This window comes from Neophocaena asiaeorientalis, unplaced genomic scaffold, assembly GCF_003031525.2.
Source record: "Neophocaena asiaeorientalis asiaeorientalis breed wild unplaced genomic scaffold, Neophocaena_asiaeorientalis_V1.1 scaffold198, whole genome shotgun sequence".
Taxonomy (NCBI): domain Eukaryota; kingdom Metazoa; phylum Chordata; class Mammalia; order Artiodactyla; family Phocoenidae; genus Neophocaena; species Neophocaena asiaeorientalis.
The window spans coordinates 2013569-2032953 of NW_020175221.1; the positions used below are offsets into that span (position 1 = coordinate 2013569).

At 37.6% G+C, this 19385-nt stretch overlaps 1 protein-coding gene across 1 annotated transcript in view; it reads right to left on the reverse strand.

Annotated features, from left to right (window-relative positions):
* The window catches only part of ZSWIM6 (zinc finger SWIM-type containing 6), a 77540-nt gene that overhangs the window by 49583 nt on the left and 8572 nt on the right, over positions 1 to 19385 (reverse strand). The window contains exons 2-3 of the mRNA XM_024765368.1: positions 8112 to 8260; positions 4407 to 4557 (exon numbers count right to left, since the gene is read on the reverse strand). Coding sequence (XP_024621136.1) covers positions 4407 to 4557; positions 8112 to 8260 — 300 coding nt within the window. The remainder of the gene's footprint in view (positions 1 to 4406; positions 4558 to 8111; positions 8261 to 19385) is intronic.

A 19385-nucleotide genomic window follows, 5' to 3' on the forward strand; every position in this document is an offset into this window, starting at 1 on the left:
GGCTGTGCACAAAGGCCCTCCTGTTACTTACAGTACCATTTTGAATGTGTGACTTAAGCATATGTTTTCTTCCTTATTCAAGAATAATGTGGGTGGGTGCAAAAGAGGCCAATACTTGTATCTGCAATGATAGCTGGGACAGGGTTCCAGGTCCACGGAGTAGGTAATTTTTAGTACTTTGCAATATCTGTGGTCCCAGTGGGTGGGCTAAGTTCTCTATTGCTGAATGTAGATTTATCCTGATTCCAAGTCCCCTGAATCTTTATACTCACTCTATCTATCCAGCACCCTACCAAGGAACATTATATCTATTGCCCAATAAGGAAATGCAAACTAGAAAGAAACATCTAACTATGGCTATTTCTGCCCACACACAGTGAGGTACCTGTATCAAAAGCTTTGAAAAGAACTCAGAGATACCACCTTGTTCTTATGAACTGAGTGAGCACACCTCAGAGCAGTAAGGCTCTTGCAATGGAAGCCCAGCCTCTCCCAAAGAAACAAGGTTACATGCTAGAGAGCAAAACACCTGACTCAGAGAGAAAGTATTTAAAATTTGGGGCGGGGGGGGGAACATATTATGCAATACATATTATGAAAATTTAAGAACTTTTCCCTGTGCTAAAACTGTAATTAAATCTTATTTAACTGTTTCCTCTAATGACATCCATTTTAATTAGGTTTTAATAGACTGGAAGCCACAACCTACAGTTTTATGAAGCAAAATAAAATTACAGTCTTGGAAGACATTTAAGGAAAGAGAACCATCAACACAGATGAGAGGTTACAATATATCTCCTCATCCCTAAAGACCCCCACGGTAATTAAGTGTGCTGAAGAGACAGCCATTAGGGCTAACAGTAGGTGTGCTCACCAATCTGCACTGGGCTTGAAATAACTCTTGAGATCCAAGGGTTATTTCTGTGATCCGTATTCCAGAAAATCTGCATGGAGTAAAGAACACAACTGAAAAGGTATGTATTCTATAGCTCTACCAAATATGTGTAGCCACTACCAAATATGCAGCCTCTACTGTTGCAATGGGCTGTCTTAAGATTTTAATATATACATGTTCTTATAGCTGATCATGATACAACAACACTCATCTTCAGAAGACTGCCATATGTTTGGGAAAATGAATATTATGTAAAGAAAGTAAAATTAATATATGAAAAACTGATTCACATGCAAGATAAATGTATCTGTAAATGAGATGCACTAAACAGGATCTTAATAGTATGCATCTGTATCTATTTCACACTACATTATGAAAATCAGGGAGTAAATCAGAAAAATTAACTCAGACCAAATGAATATCATAGGCATTTATTTTAGGAAAGAACTGAGCATAATCATTCCTTTGTTAGCTAGAGGATGGGGCAAAGAAACTGGGCCTTTTGCTATCTCAAATAAGTATGCGTATCTTTATTTGAAAGAAAGAGTTAAATGAATATATGTTATTTTTAAAACTAATTTTGAAACATCGGTACTTAAATTTTAATAAATCACATATACTCAAAAAGTTGTAAATCTTGGGGAGGGGGATATCTGATCTTATGAAAAAATACAATTTTGTAATCTGGCTGACAATCTGATGCCTCTAAATCTCTCTGCCAAGAAGCAGTTACTTGGCTAAGATACTCTTACTAGTACGCTTTCATCAGATTAAGGCTTTCATGCCAGGAATTTTTTTTCTCCTGGGGTACTGGCCATTGCCAGAAATGGACCTATCGAATCTACCGGTGCTAAGGAGTTAAGCATCTGAGATTTAATTTAACAGTTTCAGCTTTATTAAGCTGTCACAGAGCGGCCCTACTTTGATAACAGTAGCTGCTCCAATTATGGCTTGGTTTAGGGTTGACAAGTATAATGATTCATTCGTGGCACATGAGAAGCAATAAAAGGTTGTTTTGCATTACAGCTTTAAAAATGTGGGCACTTTTTTCATTTAATTTGTCACTTAGCTTTTGCTAAGAGGACATTTAAATTGCAGTAAAAGGCAAATGGGGCTTTTAGTTTAAATGTAATCCCCATATTTAAATGATCTGTAATGGTGCAGTGTTGGAGTGGGAACACTATTGTCTCACAGTGGGTCCTGATGGTGACATGTGACATTTGTATTCAGGTCCTGTATTATCCATGTGGCTAAAGGGCTTCCAATTTCATTTCACAGCCAGAAGCCTGCAGAAAACACCAATTAACTTGCAGATCCCATTTGCCGACAAAACTCAGCCTCTTCTCAATGTCTGGCATCTGGCAGTGCTCAGCATTTAATTCCACAGCAGAGCCTTGAAGCAATGTGAGCCCTGTGCAGGGGCACAAAGTCAAATTCCCCCATTTTCTTAAGAAGCAAAATTCTTTCCTTTTGAAGTCCAGAAGCAACTTTTAGTTAACTTTTTTGGTGAATGAATATTAAGATGTGATAACTATTGTTACTCCTACATGATATTCTTCACAGAACTTAGAATTCATTAAAATGGCAAGTGACCTCTGCTCACCATCACAGTATGTAGGAGAATTTATAGCAGTCTAGTGATGATTGGGTTCGGGGGAGGGATGGTGATTTGTGAAAAAAGAAAATATAGGGCAAGAATATGTATTCTTCATCCTGGACTGAAATCAAAGAACTTGTTTAAAGCCTGGTCCATAACTAGAAAAGTAGTCCATCAGAGGGTATAACTAGCATTAGCTAGTAGAAACTTCCACCTAATGAGAATTAATCCTTTTGATTGAGGGCTGAGGTACATAATTTTCAAAGCCAACTTGCAGAAGTGAAATATGACTAATGGATTAAATGCAAACCCTGAAAATTTTATTTAACTATATCACTTGTACATTTTTTTTTGGTAACCAAAAAATTTAGTTGGTATTTTCTTTCTAATTAGTTATTTGTTAATTCTAAGCTTCTTTAAGTACCAAAGCTCTTTAAATTTTATTCATTTAATATGAATCCAATAATAGTTTTTTTTTAAATGCTAATCCTTTTTACTGCCATAAACCAACTAGTCAATTCAACCGTTACTACAGAGTTACAAGACTGAGGAGTCTTTACTTGTAAATCACTCAGTATTCTATAAAAATTTTTGTTTAAACCATGCATTACACTTGTGTTCTCCAACCACCACACTGGGCCCCCAAACATTTCCTTCCAATACATTGCAAGGATCCACTGTAGTTACAGATTGATTTAAATTTTGATTGAGGGGATGGCCACTAAGCATTACTTCAGGTGACCCAAGGGAAGTACTAAGATTATTACAAGATACTTAATAAAAATATTAGGGGAAAAGGTCAACAAATATCTAACAGCTGGCAAATAGCAGACACACGTTAAAAAACAAACAACAAAACAAACAAGAGTTGTCATCCATAGCTCAGTTCCTGAACATACATCCTATTAATGGGAAAAAGGAAATTTTGGTGTCCAATTCTCTACCAACCTGCTGTACAACCCTAGGTCACACTATGTCATTTTGTGGAAGTCTTCTAACCTCCTCAGACTTCAGTTTCCTTATCTGTAAACAGTTCATCTCAAAGGTCCCTTCCAAGCATTATTATCATGTAGTATCTTCACAGACATCAGCCTCTCTTGGTCTAGACATGGGATCAATAGCATGATGTGGTCCATCATTAGCCAAGAGGAAGACAGAAGGTGAAGGTATGAAGACTTCTACTATTCAATTACACTGAAACTAGGATCTTCTAATAAATATATGCATAACGTAAAACTAATATAGGCATTGACAAAATATTTGCCCAAAATTCCATTTGTCACATATAGATTTCTTAATAGACAAGATAACAAATACATTATTAATTTCCCTAGCAATGAGCACAGAGTAACAAGAGTCATCCCCCGCAAACTTCCCAGTAAACATGAGTAGTAGATTTCTCATTTTTTCAACCACCTGCTATATTTATATCTTTACCACCACGGATTTGGGAAGCAATACAAATTAGAGTTTGCAGTGTCTTTTCCATTCTGACAATCAACAGTCCATCTAAGTCAATAAGAACAAAAAAAAATAAAATGAATATTCAAGCTACTTTTGATACTTTTAATGTGGGCAAAAGGGGAAGACAGCCAAATTTTAGTTGAACTGATTACAGTATCAGTCTAGAAATAAGTAATCAGTTCTATTATACCAAATACCTGTTTTGACATATAGCTTTTTTTTTTCAAATGTTTAAAAGCAGATCCCGTGCTTGCTTTCCTCAACATCAGACAATTCCCCCAAAACACTGCCAAGATTGGTTCCTGCAAATGCCTCATTCTTCCTATTCTTCTAACCAGTGTATAATGGCAACAAGTTCATATAAAAGTAGCTCTCTCTTCTGCAGGACTCTGACCATGGTCTTTGTCCACACACAACCCAGTGGCAATCCATCAGGAAATTTACACTTACCCAGCTCATCCCAGAGCTGCCTGTATTTGTCAGTCATTGCAGTGCCTTGTTGCCTCCAAAGTGACAGACGAGGGTCGGCCATGAACTGCTCTGTTATCAAAGTCAACATTCGGGCCCCGTTTGAGTCCCTCATCTTCAACATCTCCCGCACCTAGTGGGGAAAAAACAGACCTTCAGAAAAATGTTAAAAAATGAACAGCAATACAGAGACAGACTACTTTATTTCTCTGGGGAGGGAGGGTGGAGTGGTGGTGGTGGTCAAGTCTTCACACCATCCTTCTTAAGCAAACAAAAGTTGTTAAAAACGAGCCTCTGAGGGACTCCCGTGGCGGCCCAGTGGTTAAGACTTCACCTTCCAATGCAGGGGGTGAGGGTTCAATCCCTGGTCAGGGAGCTAAGGTCCCACATGCCTCGCGGCCAAAAAAACAAAATATAAAACAGAAGCAGTAATGTAACAAATTCAATAAAGACTTAAAAAAAAAAAAAAAGGTCCACATCAAAAAAAAAAACCTTAAAAAAAAGAAAAAAACAACAAAAAAAATGAGCCTCTGTCCTAAATGGCTATTTAATCAGAGAACTGACCATTAATTTTTTAAAATTATGTTTTAGAATCCACACGAGGAAAAGAAATTTGCGTAACTTCCCAATTTTCCCCCCAAATGTTTTTGTCAGCCTACAGAAAAATAATACCAAAATAAACAAGACAAATCATTGGGCACCTTCCTTACTCCCTAACTGATCGCACTTAACCACCAGAGTAGTAGAGTCTAAAGCACTGTACTGAGAACTCTTTAGAGATCTTCTAAATTGATCTGATAGTGTTTATAATAATAGCATCTGTCCTTCCATTTTTTTAAAAAAGCTTTATTGAGACATAATTCACGTACGTACAATTCACCAATTTAAACTGTACAATTTAAACCTCTTTCAGTGGTTTTTAGTACATTCAAGTACAAGTCCTACGAGTGCTTCAGTTTTTGAGGTAAATTAGTAATTTCACTAGATTCTTTCTCACCGAGGATTTCCATGTAAAGAGCAACAGCATACTTCTATTCACTCAGATGGGACTGTTTTTGCAATGGTAAGAGGAAATGTAAAGGGCTGTAGGTTCAGAACTCTCTTGCTCCAAATGAGCAATCCTTGAAGCAGAATCATAACCACTGACCTAGTAAGTTAACTTGGCTTCTCTGCTGGAACCTCGAGCTCTGTCCATTATTCTTCTGTTACATTTCCCAAATAAACAAGAAAACAAGAAAAGAAACACAAGGCTAAGTTGCTCTACAGGAAATCCTAAATGAATCCATCCATTCTTAAAGTGTATACCGCTATGTGTTCAATGAATAGGAATCCCAGCTGAACATCAGTTCTCTGTGTAGAAAATTAGTGGAGCAAGGTCATAAGTAGTAGATAAGGAGAGGGGAGTCCTTTTATTCAAAATTCTTTCTATGTGAAAGCCACATGAAGGAGGAAACAGCAGATCTTCAATAAAGCAGCCTAAACCTCGAGATCAATAGGTTCTGCCTCAGTCCTGTACCCTGACAAGTAATGGAACCCTCCCCCCAAACCAGGCTTCAGAATTTGAGCCTTGTAGAGAACTCAAATGTACTTCTGCACTGAATCACAAGGGTATGCTTCCAGAAGGGTTTTTTGAGTAATCTTAAGAAGTACTAAAAAGGAGAAAGAAATGGAGTTGCCATTTATCGGACATCTTGCTGAAGAGTTTTACATTCATACTTACCTTTTAATCTTCACAACAACCATATAAAGTAGGCCAGATTATAATCCCCATTTTACAAATTATAAAGCCATCCCTCAGAAGTTAAGTAACTTGTCCAAAGGACAAGAGGAACAACTGGAATCAGAACCCGGATCTGCCTTAACTCTGGAAGTTATGCCATTTCCAAAATTAGATATTGCTCTTACTTCATATGGCATATACAATGTGTACATCATATAGAAGGATAAAAATAGCAACTGCAGGCCAGTCTAATACCTCTTTCACATTGCTTCCACTAGGCCACAGTGTACTCTCTGCTGATAAGAGAATCTATGAAATACTTCCTGTGTGTCTAAATATACCAAAACTTTAATATTACCTCTATATATCATGGATTTAATTTAGTATTTATTTTCCTAATAAATTTCTACCCTACTACTCAGTTAGCAATAGCAATGAAAATAAATGCTTTACTATTAAGCATACAAACCAGAACTATTAACCAACACTCAAATACATATACATTAATTACAGCCTAATGGTAATTAATTTTCAGACTGTTGACTGTGAAGTATTACAAGAGTCCGAAGTGCCTATGAATTACCAAAGAATGATTAAATCATGTGAAATAATTTTAGAGTTAAATGTATTTTTACTGTAATCTAAATTCTTGAAAAATTGGCAATCTAAGTATGGTATATGGAATAAATCTTTTTTTTTTTTTAAGGCTGCACCACGTGCATGCTGGATTTTAGTTCCCTGACCAGGGATTGAGCCCATGCCCCCTGCGCTGGGAGCATGGAGTTTTAACCACTGAACCACCAGGGAAGGTCCGGGATAAATCTTCATTTAAAGGGTTTTCATTAATCAGAATACACTAATTTTTGGCTATAAGCGGTAACAGAGTTTACTCTAATTCTTCTGAACTACAAAAGCTTTTAAGTATTATAAATATTAGAGAAGTTGTTTAACAGAAATATCAATGAACACAGTTATCTGTTCCCTTAAAACCAATTTGAATACGTTATCTATAAAGATGGCTGCACCCCCAATGAAAAGACATTGCTTTAACATTATTTAAAAAGCATTTTATCCAGTATTTAGACATGTGTTTATGGTACTAAGAGTTCTGTGTAAAGCAAGACACAGCTTCTGTTCACAATGAACTTATAATGAAGATAACTTTGTTTCTTAGGCTATCAAATTTTGGTGATGAAAATTAACATTTACCAAGGGCCAACTACTGTTAGACACCATTATCATTTAACACCATAATCACAACAACTTGAATGGATATGCTACTATTAGCTAATTTTATAGATGAGGAAACTGACTTAAATAACTTGCCAAGGTACATACACTCAATAAGATTTAGAACTGAGATTTAAACCCAGGTTTGTATGACTCCAAAGTTTATGCTCTTGAAACTAATTTAAAGATATCGACATTAAACTAATTATATAAAGCACATCTTAAGGACTATATTCAAAGGTATGTTCTACTTGGGAAAATTAACTAGAAGAAGAAAAAACTTGAAAAGATGGCATTTCAAATAACATTAAGCTATTTTATTTTTAGTACTGAACAGTTTTTCAAAATTGTATAAATTGCCACCATTTTATTAATAAGAGCTGAGAAAGACAAAAATGGCCCATATCTTGTCTAAAGACACCTAAGTAAATTAATGCTTGCATTACGACACAGAAGTCTCTAATGGTTGATAATAACTTAGTCTATTCTTCCCCCCACCCCACCCCGGCCATGCCACATGGCTTGCGGGATCTTAGTTCCCCAACCAAGGATTGAACCTGGGCCCTGGCAATGAAAGCACCAAGTTCTAACCACTGGAACGCCAGGGAATTCCCAGTTCTTAAAAAAATAAATAAGAATTTAAAAAGAAGCCTTTATCCTATTGTAAACATGATCATATATACTTTCTATAAATGTATATATATTTAGAATATTTCTTTAAAAATAAAAAGTCATACCTTTGCAAAGAGCAAATTAAGCTGCTTCCCTGATCCGTGGTACCCGCCCTGGGAAAGGAACAGTTTAACCTGTTCTTGAACCTGCTCTTCATCTAAGTGCCAGCAGTTTTCATCATCTATACTAGCACCTGCTGTTGGATCAGGAGCACCTAGAAATAGAAAGAAAAAAATAACACATATGCTAGGAAAAACTCTGGGCTAAAAGGGCTCTGAAAATAAACTTGAAAAGAAATAAGATTCTGTATTTTTTTGCCTAAACACTTTTTAATCCAATCTCAATTTCAATATACATACAAATGTATGACCGAAAGTAAATGTAAAAATTATTCTTTTATTGCCAGAACTTTGCTGATTTGTGCTAAGCCAAACGGCGATGACTTTAGAGCTGAGATGTTTCCCTTTTTTAAGATCAGAGACTATACCTTTGGAGATGAGTTTACAGGTTCCCTAAAGAAAAAAAAAATTCACAAGAATGTCTCATTGTAAATATGTGATGTTTATAAAAGCTCTACTGTGTAGGACACGTTAGTAAAATGCTTTTCAGAGACATCAGAAAAATATGAAACAAAGGAAACTCAGCAGCGTATTTCTCTTTACAATGTTAATTCAAGAAGCTTTCACCATTATCTGCTGCTGTATAAACTACATGCTGACGTAAGTCTTTAGTTGCAGAAAACCAAAGATTAAAAAGGGAAATCAAGCCACATGGGAACAGGCAGTGCAGCTGTTGTACTAAACCAGGTTGTAGTATCACCTTGCCAAAACTGCGTAAATATTTTATTGCTGAAGTACGCATAAAAGAGAACAGCTATGTAACAAGCCCTGTGTGTAGACTACCTCAGAAACTCAAGAATTACCCAGATATTTAGGCAGGTGAAAATTGTTTCATTATTTATTAATAAAATAAAATAAAATGGTATTTAAGGCCTAAGATTCATAAGTAATACAAAAACTAAATCTAAAATCTCTTCTCAATAGTGTTTCATTGCCTTATCAACCCTTAAAAAAATACATGTGTAGGTGTGGTTCTACACTTCTTTTCTTTTAATGATCTAATGCAGACTCAACTGGCCGAGGAAATAATCACTAACATGTGCTTAGAACCAGGGTCCATTAATCCCTAGGAGGAAGACAATGGGTCTGTGAACCTCCCTGAAAAAGTGTGCTTTCATTCATTCAGCCGACATATTTACTGAGTGAGTGCCCTCTGCTAGACTTGGGGATGGACTGGGGTACAAAAGAGAATTCCTCTCCTCACAGAATTTACCATCTAGTTCAGTGGCTTTCAAACTTTTTTGACTAAGACCCACAATAAGAAATGTAATTTATATCATACTCAATACACCTGTGTATCTGCACACTTATATGATCACACCTATTTATTAATCTGAAGCAAAGGTATGATGAAAAAATACCCTTATTGTAAGTGGTCTGATATTTTCTATACTATTTCATTTTTTTTAAAAGGCTTGTCATAATTTTTAAAACTGATTTCATAATGTATAATGGGTTGCAATCCACTATATGAGAAACACTGTTTTAAGTATGTGAAATAAATATCAAATGTAATAATCACACATACAAATATATAATAATAAATGAACTAATTGTTTATAGAAGAGGACAAAGTGCCAGGAGATCGTATCAGAGAGCTCTGACCCGGCCCTGAATTGGCAGAATAAGCATACCTTGAGGAAATGGAATTTGAGCTGAGATCTGCCTTAAGTAGATTAGAAGATAAATTAAGGCAGGAAAAGGAAGCACTGGGTCTGCACGTGAGACTAAGAGCTTAGGCAGAGGTCTCGGGCATAAAGGAACATGGTACGTGGATGAAACAAAAGATAGTCCATGTCCATGCAACTCAAAAGTAGATGATAAGGAAGAAGAGCAATACAAGGCAACTCTGGAGAAGAGAAGGGACAACTCTTGCCAGGCCAGAGAGCCCCGACAAGTGAGGAGCTTAGTTTTTCTCCCTAAAAGTAATGAATGGGAATTCACGACAAGGTTATCCGAAGTGGAAGAATGGAATACTCTTCAGTGAGAACAGAACATCAGTGAGAACAGAAATGGAGAACCTGACAGAAATTTAGGATATAAAAGCAAAAGGACTTGGTGAAGAAGTAGATACATGAGATATGGGCGATCAGGGGGCTGAGAGAGACATGGTTTTCTGGATTAAACAACTGGACGAAATACTGGACAACTCACTGACACACAGACCACCAGAGCAGGATCAGTTTTGGGGGAGGGAGGGGCAGTGTTTAGATCATAAGCTCAATTTTATTTTTATTATTATTATTTTTAAAAAATTTTTGGCCGCACGGCGCAGAATGCAGGATATTAGTTCCCTGAACAGGGATTGAACCCACACCCCCTACAGTGGAAATGTGGAGTCTTAACCACTGCACCGCCAGGAAAGTCCATGAGTTCAGTTTTAGACATGGTGAATTTCAAGTACCTCTGAGATAGATGGTCAAGAAGAGGGGACAGGATTTCAAGTAGGGAGCTGGATATACTATGGGACGCAATACAGGGTAAAGAGAGCGTCTAAGATGGAACCCTAAGGAAGGCCAATACTTAAAGGCTGGGCAAGAGAATGAGGAAGGATAACAACGGGAACGAGTAGCCTATTAGGAAGAGCAGGAGAGACTGGCTCTTCCAGAAGGCAGAGAAAGCTGTTCCAAGTAGGGAGTAGGCAAGTAGGGAGTTATTTAAGCTACCAGAGAGCAAGGATTATATCTGCCCTGTTCACCACTGCCTCCTAACACCTAGCCGGTGTTTGCCATTATCAGGCAATCAAGTACTGGGAGGAACGGGGGAAAAGAGGGAGAGAGAAAGGCATAAATACATTCCATCCCTAACAAGAAAAGGAACCCTAACAGAAAGGAACCACTGCTAAAGTATCCCCACATGCATTATCTCATTTTCTTCTCACAATGTCCCCTGGAGGTGAGTATAGCTATGATCCCCTTTCTACAGAAGGAGAAACAGGTTCAGAGTGGTTATGACTTGTCCACAGCCACAATGCCAAATCCGGTCTCCCATTTCTCTCCCCTGCTGAAGAATATATCCCAGAACCTTGGAGCTCAAGTTTAACCCTGAAGGTATCAAGGCAGCAGTTGTCAACCGTAAATCAAAGATAAATTTAAGGAAGGATACTGAGATCTGTTAGCGTGTTTCTCTTTTACAGGAAAATTTAAGGACACACAACGTCGTGAAGAGTTAACTAACTACTGGGGTTACATCTGTAACCCCTAATCTAGCTCATCCCTTTGATTCTAGAGAAAGACAGACACAGACTCACAGACACAGACACACAACTGCACAAAGACAGGCCTCCACTTCCTCAACCTTAAACTTCTATAATGTAGGAATAAAAAATTAAGTAATCAGTTGAAAAATAAAACATAAATTTACTCTAAACACAACTCAACATTTTAGGAATAAAGACATGTACACTGTACATTATAGACCAGGAAATTAATGTCCACAACAACAACCCCCCCCCCCCCGCCAAAAGAAAAATTTTTTTTTTAAAAATTTTTTTTTTTTTATTATTTATTAAACATTTTTTTTTTAATTTATTTTTGGCTGTGTTGGGTCTTCGTTGCTGTGTGCGGGCTTTCTCTAGTTGAGGCGAGCGGGAGCTACTCCTCGCCGTGGTGTGCGGGCCTCCCACTGCAGCGGCCTCTCTCGTTGCGGAGCACAGGCTCCAGGCGCACGGGCTTTAGTAACTGTGGCTCGCACAGGCTCAGCAGCTGTGGCGCACGGGCCCAGTTGCTCCGTGGCATGTGGGATCCTCCCGGACCAGGGATCAAATCCATGTCCCCTGCACTGGCAGGCAGATTCCCAACCACTGCGCCACCAGGGGAGTCCTATTTATTAAACTTTAATTCCAAAGTTTAAACACTTAAACGCTAACATGTCTTGATTACATGCATTAAAGTATTGCCCAAGCCCTGTATAAAATGTAGATTTGCAAAATTTATTTCTACTTGTTAACAGCTGTCTATAATCAAAGACAAACCTCTCAGCATTTAGCTTTGAGGAAGGTATGCAAAGAGAATCATAATTCATGTATTTATACATTTGCTATTAGATATTCCCCCAGTTGGGCGGGAACCAGAACCTGTGTATGTAAATTAAATGATCCATTAAAGTGTTTTAAAACCTATCATATTTTTTAACCCTTATTTATATTTATAATTATAAATGCTATAACTTTTACAAGTGTATAATTAATCTTTGTGAGCATTTTATTACTGAGGCTTAACTCTTCAAAGTTTCAAGCCTTCAGGGAAAGTGAAATTATCTGTTGAAAAAAGTGAAACAGTTCGTCTCTCACTCCCAGCTAGGGTGTGTGGATCTGATTCACCCTCCTACCTTGCTTACATAATGCCATAGGAGAAGAGCAAAGGAGAGTTCAGAGACAAGAAGGACTACTGTCCAAGTCTTTGGCTTTCCCTGCCTGCTACTTGATTTGGTTCAGATTTAGTTTTGATTTACCCCAATATCAAAAACTCTTACCCCAGCGGTTCCCAAAATTAGGAGTATATCAAAACTCCTGAGGCACACCGTGAAAAATAGATGTTTAGGCACCGCTTCAGACCTACTAAATCAGAATCTTTGCCACAGATAAAAAGGCAGGGGCAATGGGGGTGGGAGTGTGGCTGGGAAACACTAGTCTATATTTGGAGAGAATCTTAAACATGGTGGCACATTTTGGATCTTAGTTTTGAAAAGTATTCAGGGTTCTAAGTCATCAGACAGACGCCTCTCCAGAGTACTGACTGAAGTAAATTTAGGACATATTGACTGAGATATCTGTCTCTTGTCACAAAAACAGTCACTTCTAAGCACTGGGCAACACCAAATCATTCTGCAAATTTTAAACTGAGATATTAAGACATGTTCACAACTGGCTTATACTATGTTTGGTATGTGGAATTATCCACAGCTTTGGGTTCTAACGGGGAACTTAAAGCTTTCTTTTTTCTTAAACTGCTGGAAAACAAATTCAAACAAGAAGCGAAAGGCTTTAGTTTACATCTTCATGCTTTAGTAACACTGTTGTCCAAATAATGCTTTAAGCGTTTTATATTTATGTAGCAGTGTTCTTTTTTGTTAAAATTAAATTGTCAAATTCAGTCTACAGAGGCAGAATGCAGGCAGCAGATGTCTACAGTGCAGAGGTGATTAATTCAGCCTCTTTTGCAGGACCTATAGAAGAATGCCATCTCCTACAGTTTTAGTGCCTGCTGTTAAAGATAGGAAACAATAAGTCTGTGGCTTACAAAGACACCAGTACACCTGTCTTATAAGCTGAAGGCAAAATCCTGATATCAACCATTGGCACCAAGAGAGGAAAGGCAAGGCAGCAAACTTTAGAGATTCAGGCTCAGAAAAAAATCTTTCTTTAGAGAGGACAAGAACTAGACCACTGAAAAATAATGTGCATTGAATAAACACACACTTGAGAAAAGCTTTAAATTTTATTCTTACTGAAATCCCCATTTCGAGTTAGTGACTAATGCCTTCATTTCAATATACAATTTTGTGGTGGCTGAAGGAGCCAGATCCTTTATCACCTATTCTCAATGGTCAGTCCACGTAATTCTACTGCCATGGTGCAGTGTGGTGTCCTCTCCAGAAGCTGTTAGAGGACAACCTGTTTTCCTTAGCCTGCAGGCTAATGACAGGGAGCCCTGGCATGCACCAGGCTCTGCTCCCTCAACAAGCCACCTTCCCTTTAGCTAAATTCCAAGGAAATAAATAAGTAGTACGGTAATCAGGATATATCTCAGGGAACTCAAATAGGCCTGTCAGGGTTTATAGCCCTTCCTCTATTCTTTTCCTCTCACCTGACTTTATTACTCATCTCTTATTATCATTTAATTTACTTCAGAAGTTCAATGATATGCTTATTCATGTACAGAAATAATCATGTATTTTATATGGATAAAAAGCAATAAAATATTTGTACATTCATCAATGCTCATTTAAAAAATTCAGAGTACTCTATGCTTAAGAGGTAAGTCATTTTCCATAACTTAGCTAACAAATATATTAGCAATTACCTGTACACAAACATAAATAATTAAATGCACAGTTCTCAGTAAGTCTCATTTTTACATAACCTGACTCTTCAGATTTATTAAAAGAGATCTACTATGTTTGCAAGGTTCAAGAATGGTTTGCTCAGAATTTTTTTTTGGCGGTACGTGGGCCTCTCACTGTTGTGGCCTCTTCCGTTGAGGAGCACAGGCTCCGGACACGCAGGCTCAGCGGCCATGGCTCATGGGCCCAGCCGCTCCGCGGCATGTGGGATCTTCCCGGACCGGGGCATGAACCCGTGTCCCCTGCATCAGCAGGCGGACTCTCAACCACTGCGCCACCAGGGAAGCCCCTGCTCAGGTTATTTTTAAAGATGTTTTTAAAAAAAAGTTCACAAATATTTTCCTCAACTGTCTTGAAGACTCACGTCAACTGCCACATCACAATGATGGAGATAACAGCAACTCAGATTTACTCCTTTTTAACCCTCCTAACCTTATGAAATAGGCACTCTTTTCCTAACCACGTTTTACAAATAAGAAAACAAAGCCCTGAAGAGATTCAGTTCCTTGCCTCCACTCAAAGAGCTGGAAAGCAAAGGGACCAGAATTCTAATGTAGGCTGTCTAACTTCTAAGCTCTTAAACACTCTGAATACTCTTACAGTGGGAGGTAAGAGAAACCTGCAGGGAGGGAGATGGGAATAATAAGCTCATCTAGCCAACATGGAGATTTAGGATCAGTTAAAGGAGACAGGGATGGCAAGGAAACTGATCACAGCTGGTAACAATTCTTTGAAAATTATGAGAGTTGCGGTAGTGTCAGAGATGGCTATAGGGTGTTAGGGAAGGCAAGATTTGGAGGTGAAAAGAGAAAGGATAAAGGGTATTGGGCTAAAAGTAACTTGGCTGTCTCTGCATTACCCTATCAAATACATGACGCGTCAGAGATGTGACTCCTCCCAATTAGGAAACAAAAGTCCTAAGGTTACTTCTCATTTGCTAAAATGTTTTTTCATGTGAAGATGATCATGTGTACATGATTGTATATTTCAACAATTTTTTAGAACAAAATAAAAATCATATTATGGAAACATCAAGTTCTAATTAAAACTTAAGGGAAAAACTGGTAATTTTTGGAGGGAAATTTGGCAGCAATTACAAAACCCAAAATGCCGATACTAACTGTTTTGGCATTTCTACTACTAAGAATCTATTCCTCAAAAGCATTTGCACAAATCCACACATACACAAAGAATGGTCACGGCAGCACTGCACATAGTAAGAAAAAAACGAAAACAACTTCAAAATCCTTCAGTATGTTAATGATTAAATATATCCAGAGTATGTAATACTACATGCAACACTTAACACAGTACAAGACCTATTTGTACTAACAAGAGAAGATATTCATGATATATTAAAAGAAAAAAGAAACTGCAAAAAATAAGTTTTTAAAATTGTTTTTTAAAAATTGCATACACGTGTGCACAAAGAAAACTTGCCTCTGAAGACTCTAAACCACACTGTCAGCCATGGTTGCCAGGGAATAAGGGAGCTACTGGAGACTAAGGCAGGAGAGCTGGTGGGAGCCAGTGAGTTCTTGTCTTTTTATCTTCAGATACTTCTATACTTCCATACATCTTTTCAACATGCAGTCTTCTTTTTCTTTTTTTTTTACTTTTAAGTTTCACACTACCGTAGTTTGAGATAGCACATTTAAAGCAACTTTAATTCTGTCCTATAGATAGATTTGCTAATTACATTGACCACCAGTAGTAGGTCATACCTTTGTTTCACCAACTGTCAACACCAGAACGGTCTACAATAGAAAGGATAATGCCTGTAATAACAAAATTATCTCCCTAGGATAACTGCACAAACTGGTTGCTAATGCAAGCCCAATTACAAGGACTATGACCCTCGACAGAGAAACAAAGTGAAGAGAGATGTGACATGAGGCCTCCATCAAACAACTCCAACTGTCACTCACTGCTAGATTTGGAACAAGTATGAGTACAAGAATAAATCTCCAAGTTCTTACCAAGAACAAAATGGAATAAGAAATGATATGGTTACTTTTTTTTAAAAGTATAGTTGGCTTCCCTGTTGGCGCAGTGGTTGAGAGTCTGCCTGCCGATGCAGGGGACACGGGTTCGTGCCCCGGTCTGGGAAGATTCCACATGCTGCGGAGCGGCTAGGCCCGTGAGCCATGGCCGCTGAGCCTGCGCGTCCGCAGCCTGTGCTCCGCAATGGGAGAGGCCACAACAGTGAAAGGCCCGCGTACCGCAAAAAAAAAAAAAGTATAGCTGATTTACAGTATTATATTAGTTTTAGGTGTACAGCATAGTGGTTCAGTATTTTTACAGATTACACTCCGTCAAAGGTTATTACAAGATAATGGCTATAAATTTTCTGTGCTATATACAATATATCCCTGTTGCTTATCTATTTTATACACAGTAGTTTATATCTCTTAATCTCATACCCCTAATTTACCCCTCCCTTCCTTCTCTCACCCCTCTGGTAACACTAATTTGTTTTCCGTGTCCGTAAGTCTGTTTCTGTTTTGCTACATACATTTGTTTTTATTATTTTTTAGATTCCACATATCAGTGATATCATATAGTATTTGTCCTTCCCTGTCTGACTTATTTCACTGAGCATAATAGTCTCTAGGTCCATCCATGTTGCTACAAGTGGCAAAATTTCATTCTTTTATATGGCCAAGTAGTATTCCACTGCATTTATATACCACTTCTTCTTTAACTATATGTCAGTTGATGAACACTTGGGTTGCTTCCACATCTTGGCTATTCTAGATAAATAGTGCTGCTATGAACACTGGGGTGCAAGTATCTTTTAGAATTAGTGTTTTCATTTTTACTGCATAAATATTCAGGAGTGGATCATATGTTAATTCTATTTTTTTTTTAATATTTATTTATTTAGGCTGTGCTGGGTCTTAGCTCCGGCATGAAGGATCTTTTTTAGTTGCGGCATGTGGACTCTTAGTTGTGGCATACATGTGGGATCTAGTTCCCTGACCAGGGATTGAACCCGGGCCCCCCTGCATTGGGAGTGTGAAGTCTTAGCCACTGGACCACCAGGGAAGTCCTGTTACTTCTATTTTTAGTTTTTTTTTTTTTGGAGGAACCTCCATACTCTTTTCCACAGTGGTTGCAACAATTTACATTCCCACCATCAGTGTATGAGGGTCCCCTTTTCTCCACATCCTCTCCAACATTTGTCATTTGTAGACTTTTTGATGACTGTCACTCTGACAGGAGTGAGGTGATATCTCATTGTTGTTTTAATTTGCATTTCTCTAATAATTAGTGATGTTGACCATCTTTTCATGTGTCTATTAGCCATCTGTATGTCTTCTTTGAAAAAAATGTCTATTCAGGTCTTTGCCCATTTTTTGATTGGGTTATTTTTTTTTTGATATTGAGTTACATGAGCTGTTTGTATATTTTAGATACTAATCCCTTGTCGGTCATGTCATTTGCAAATATTTTCTCCAATTCTGTAGGCTGTCTTATCGTTTTGTCAATGGTTTCCTTTGCTGTGCAACATCTTCGAAGTTTAATTAGGTCCTAGCTGTTTACTTTTGCTTTTATTTCTTTTGCCTTAGAAGACAGATCCAAAAAAATATTGCCATGATTTATGTCAAGGAGTGTTCTTCCTATATTCTCTTCTAGAAGTTTTATGGTTTCAATGTCTTACATTTAAGTCTTTAATCCATTTTGAATTTATTTTTGTTTACAGTGGGAGGAAATGTTCTAATCTCTGTTTCACATGTGGCTGTCCAGCTTTCCCAGAACCACATGTTGAAGAGACTGTCTTTTCTCCATTGTATATTCTTGCCCCCTTTGTTGTAGATTAATTGACCATAGGTGTGTGAATTTATTTCTGGGCTCTCTATTCTGTTCCACTGACCTATGTGTCTGGTTTCTGTACCAGTACCATGCTGTTTTGATTACTGTAGCTTTGTAGTATAGTTTGAAGTGTGGGAGGGCGATAGCTCCAGCTTTGTTCTTTTCTCTCAAGATTGCTTTGGCAATTCTGGGTCTTCTGTGGTTCCATATGAATTTTAGGATTTTTTGTCCTAGTTTTGTGGAAAATGTCATGGGTATTTTGATAGAGATTCCATCAAATCTGTAGATTGCTTTGGGTGGTATAGCCATTTTAACAATATTAATTCTTCCAATTCAACAGCATGAGATATCTTTCCATTTCTTTGTATCATCTTCAATTTTCTTCATCAGTGTTTTATTGTTTTCAGAGTATAGGTCTTTCACCTACTTGGTTAGGTTTATTCCTAAGTATTTTACTCTTTTTGATGCAATTTTTAACAGGACTTTTTTCTACATTCTTTTTCTGATATTTCATTGTGTATAGAAATGGAACATATTTCTGTGTATTAACCTTGCATCCTGCAACTTTACTGAATTCATTTACCAGTTTTTGGGTGAAGACTTTAGGGCTTTCTCTGCAAATAATGACAGTTTTACTTCTTCCCTTTCAATCTGGATGCCTTTTATTTGGTTTTCTTGTCTGATTGCTGTGGCTAGGTCTTCCAATACTGTGTCAAATAGAAGTGGTGAGAGTGGGCATCCTTGTCTTGTTCCTGAATTTGGAACAAAGGCTTTCAGCTTTTCACCACTGAGTATGACTTTAGCTATGAGTTACTCATAAATGGCCTTTACTACATAATAAAGGACACTGTTACTTTTTGTTTAACAAACTGTGAGTGCCCATTACTTTTTTTTATTTTTAAATTTTTATTTATTTACTTATTTTTGAGTATAGTTGCTTCCACAATGTTGTGTTGGCTTCTACTGCACAGCAAAAGGAATCAGTCATACATATACATATATCCCCTCCCTTTTGGATTACCCTCCCATTTAGGATACGACAGTGCATTAAGTAGAGTTCCCTCTGCTACAGAGTATGTTCCCATCAGTTGTCTATTTTATACATAGTACCAATAGTGTATATCTGTCAATCCCAATCTCCCAATTCCTCCCAACCTCCCCCTTTCCCCCTTGGTATCCATACAACATTTGTTCTCTAGGTCTGTGTCTCTATTTCTGCTTGGCAAATAAGGTCATCTATACCATTTTTTAAAATTCCACATATATGCGTTAATATATGATATTTGTTTTTCTCTTTCTGACTTACTTCACTCTTATGACACTTGCTAGGTCCATCCATGT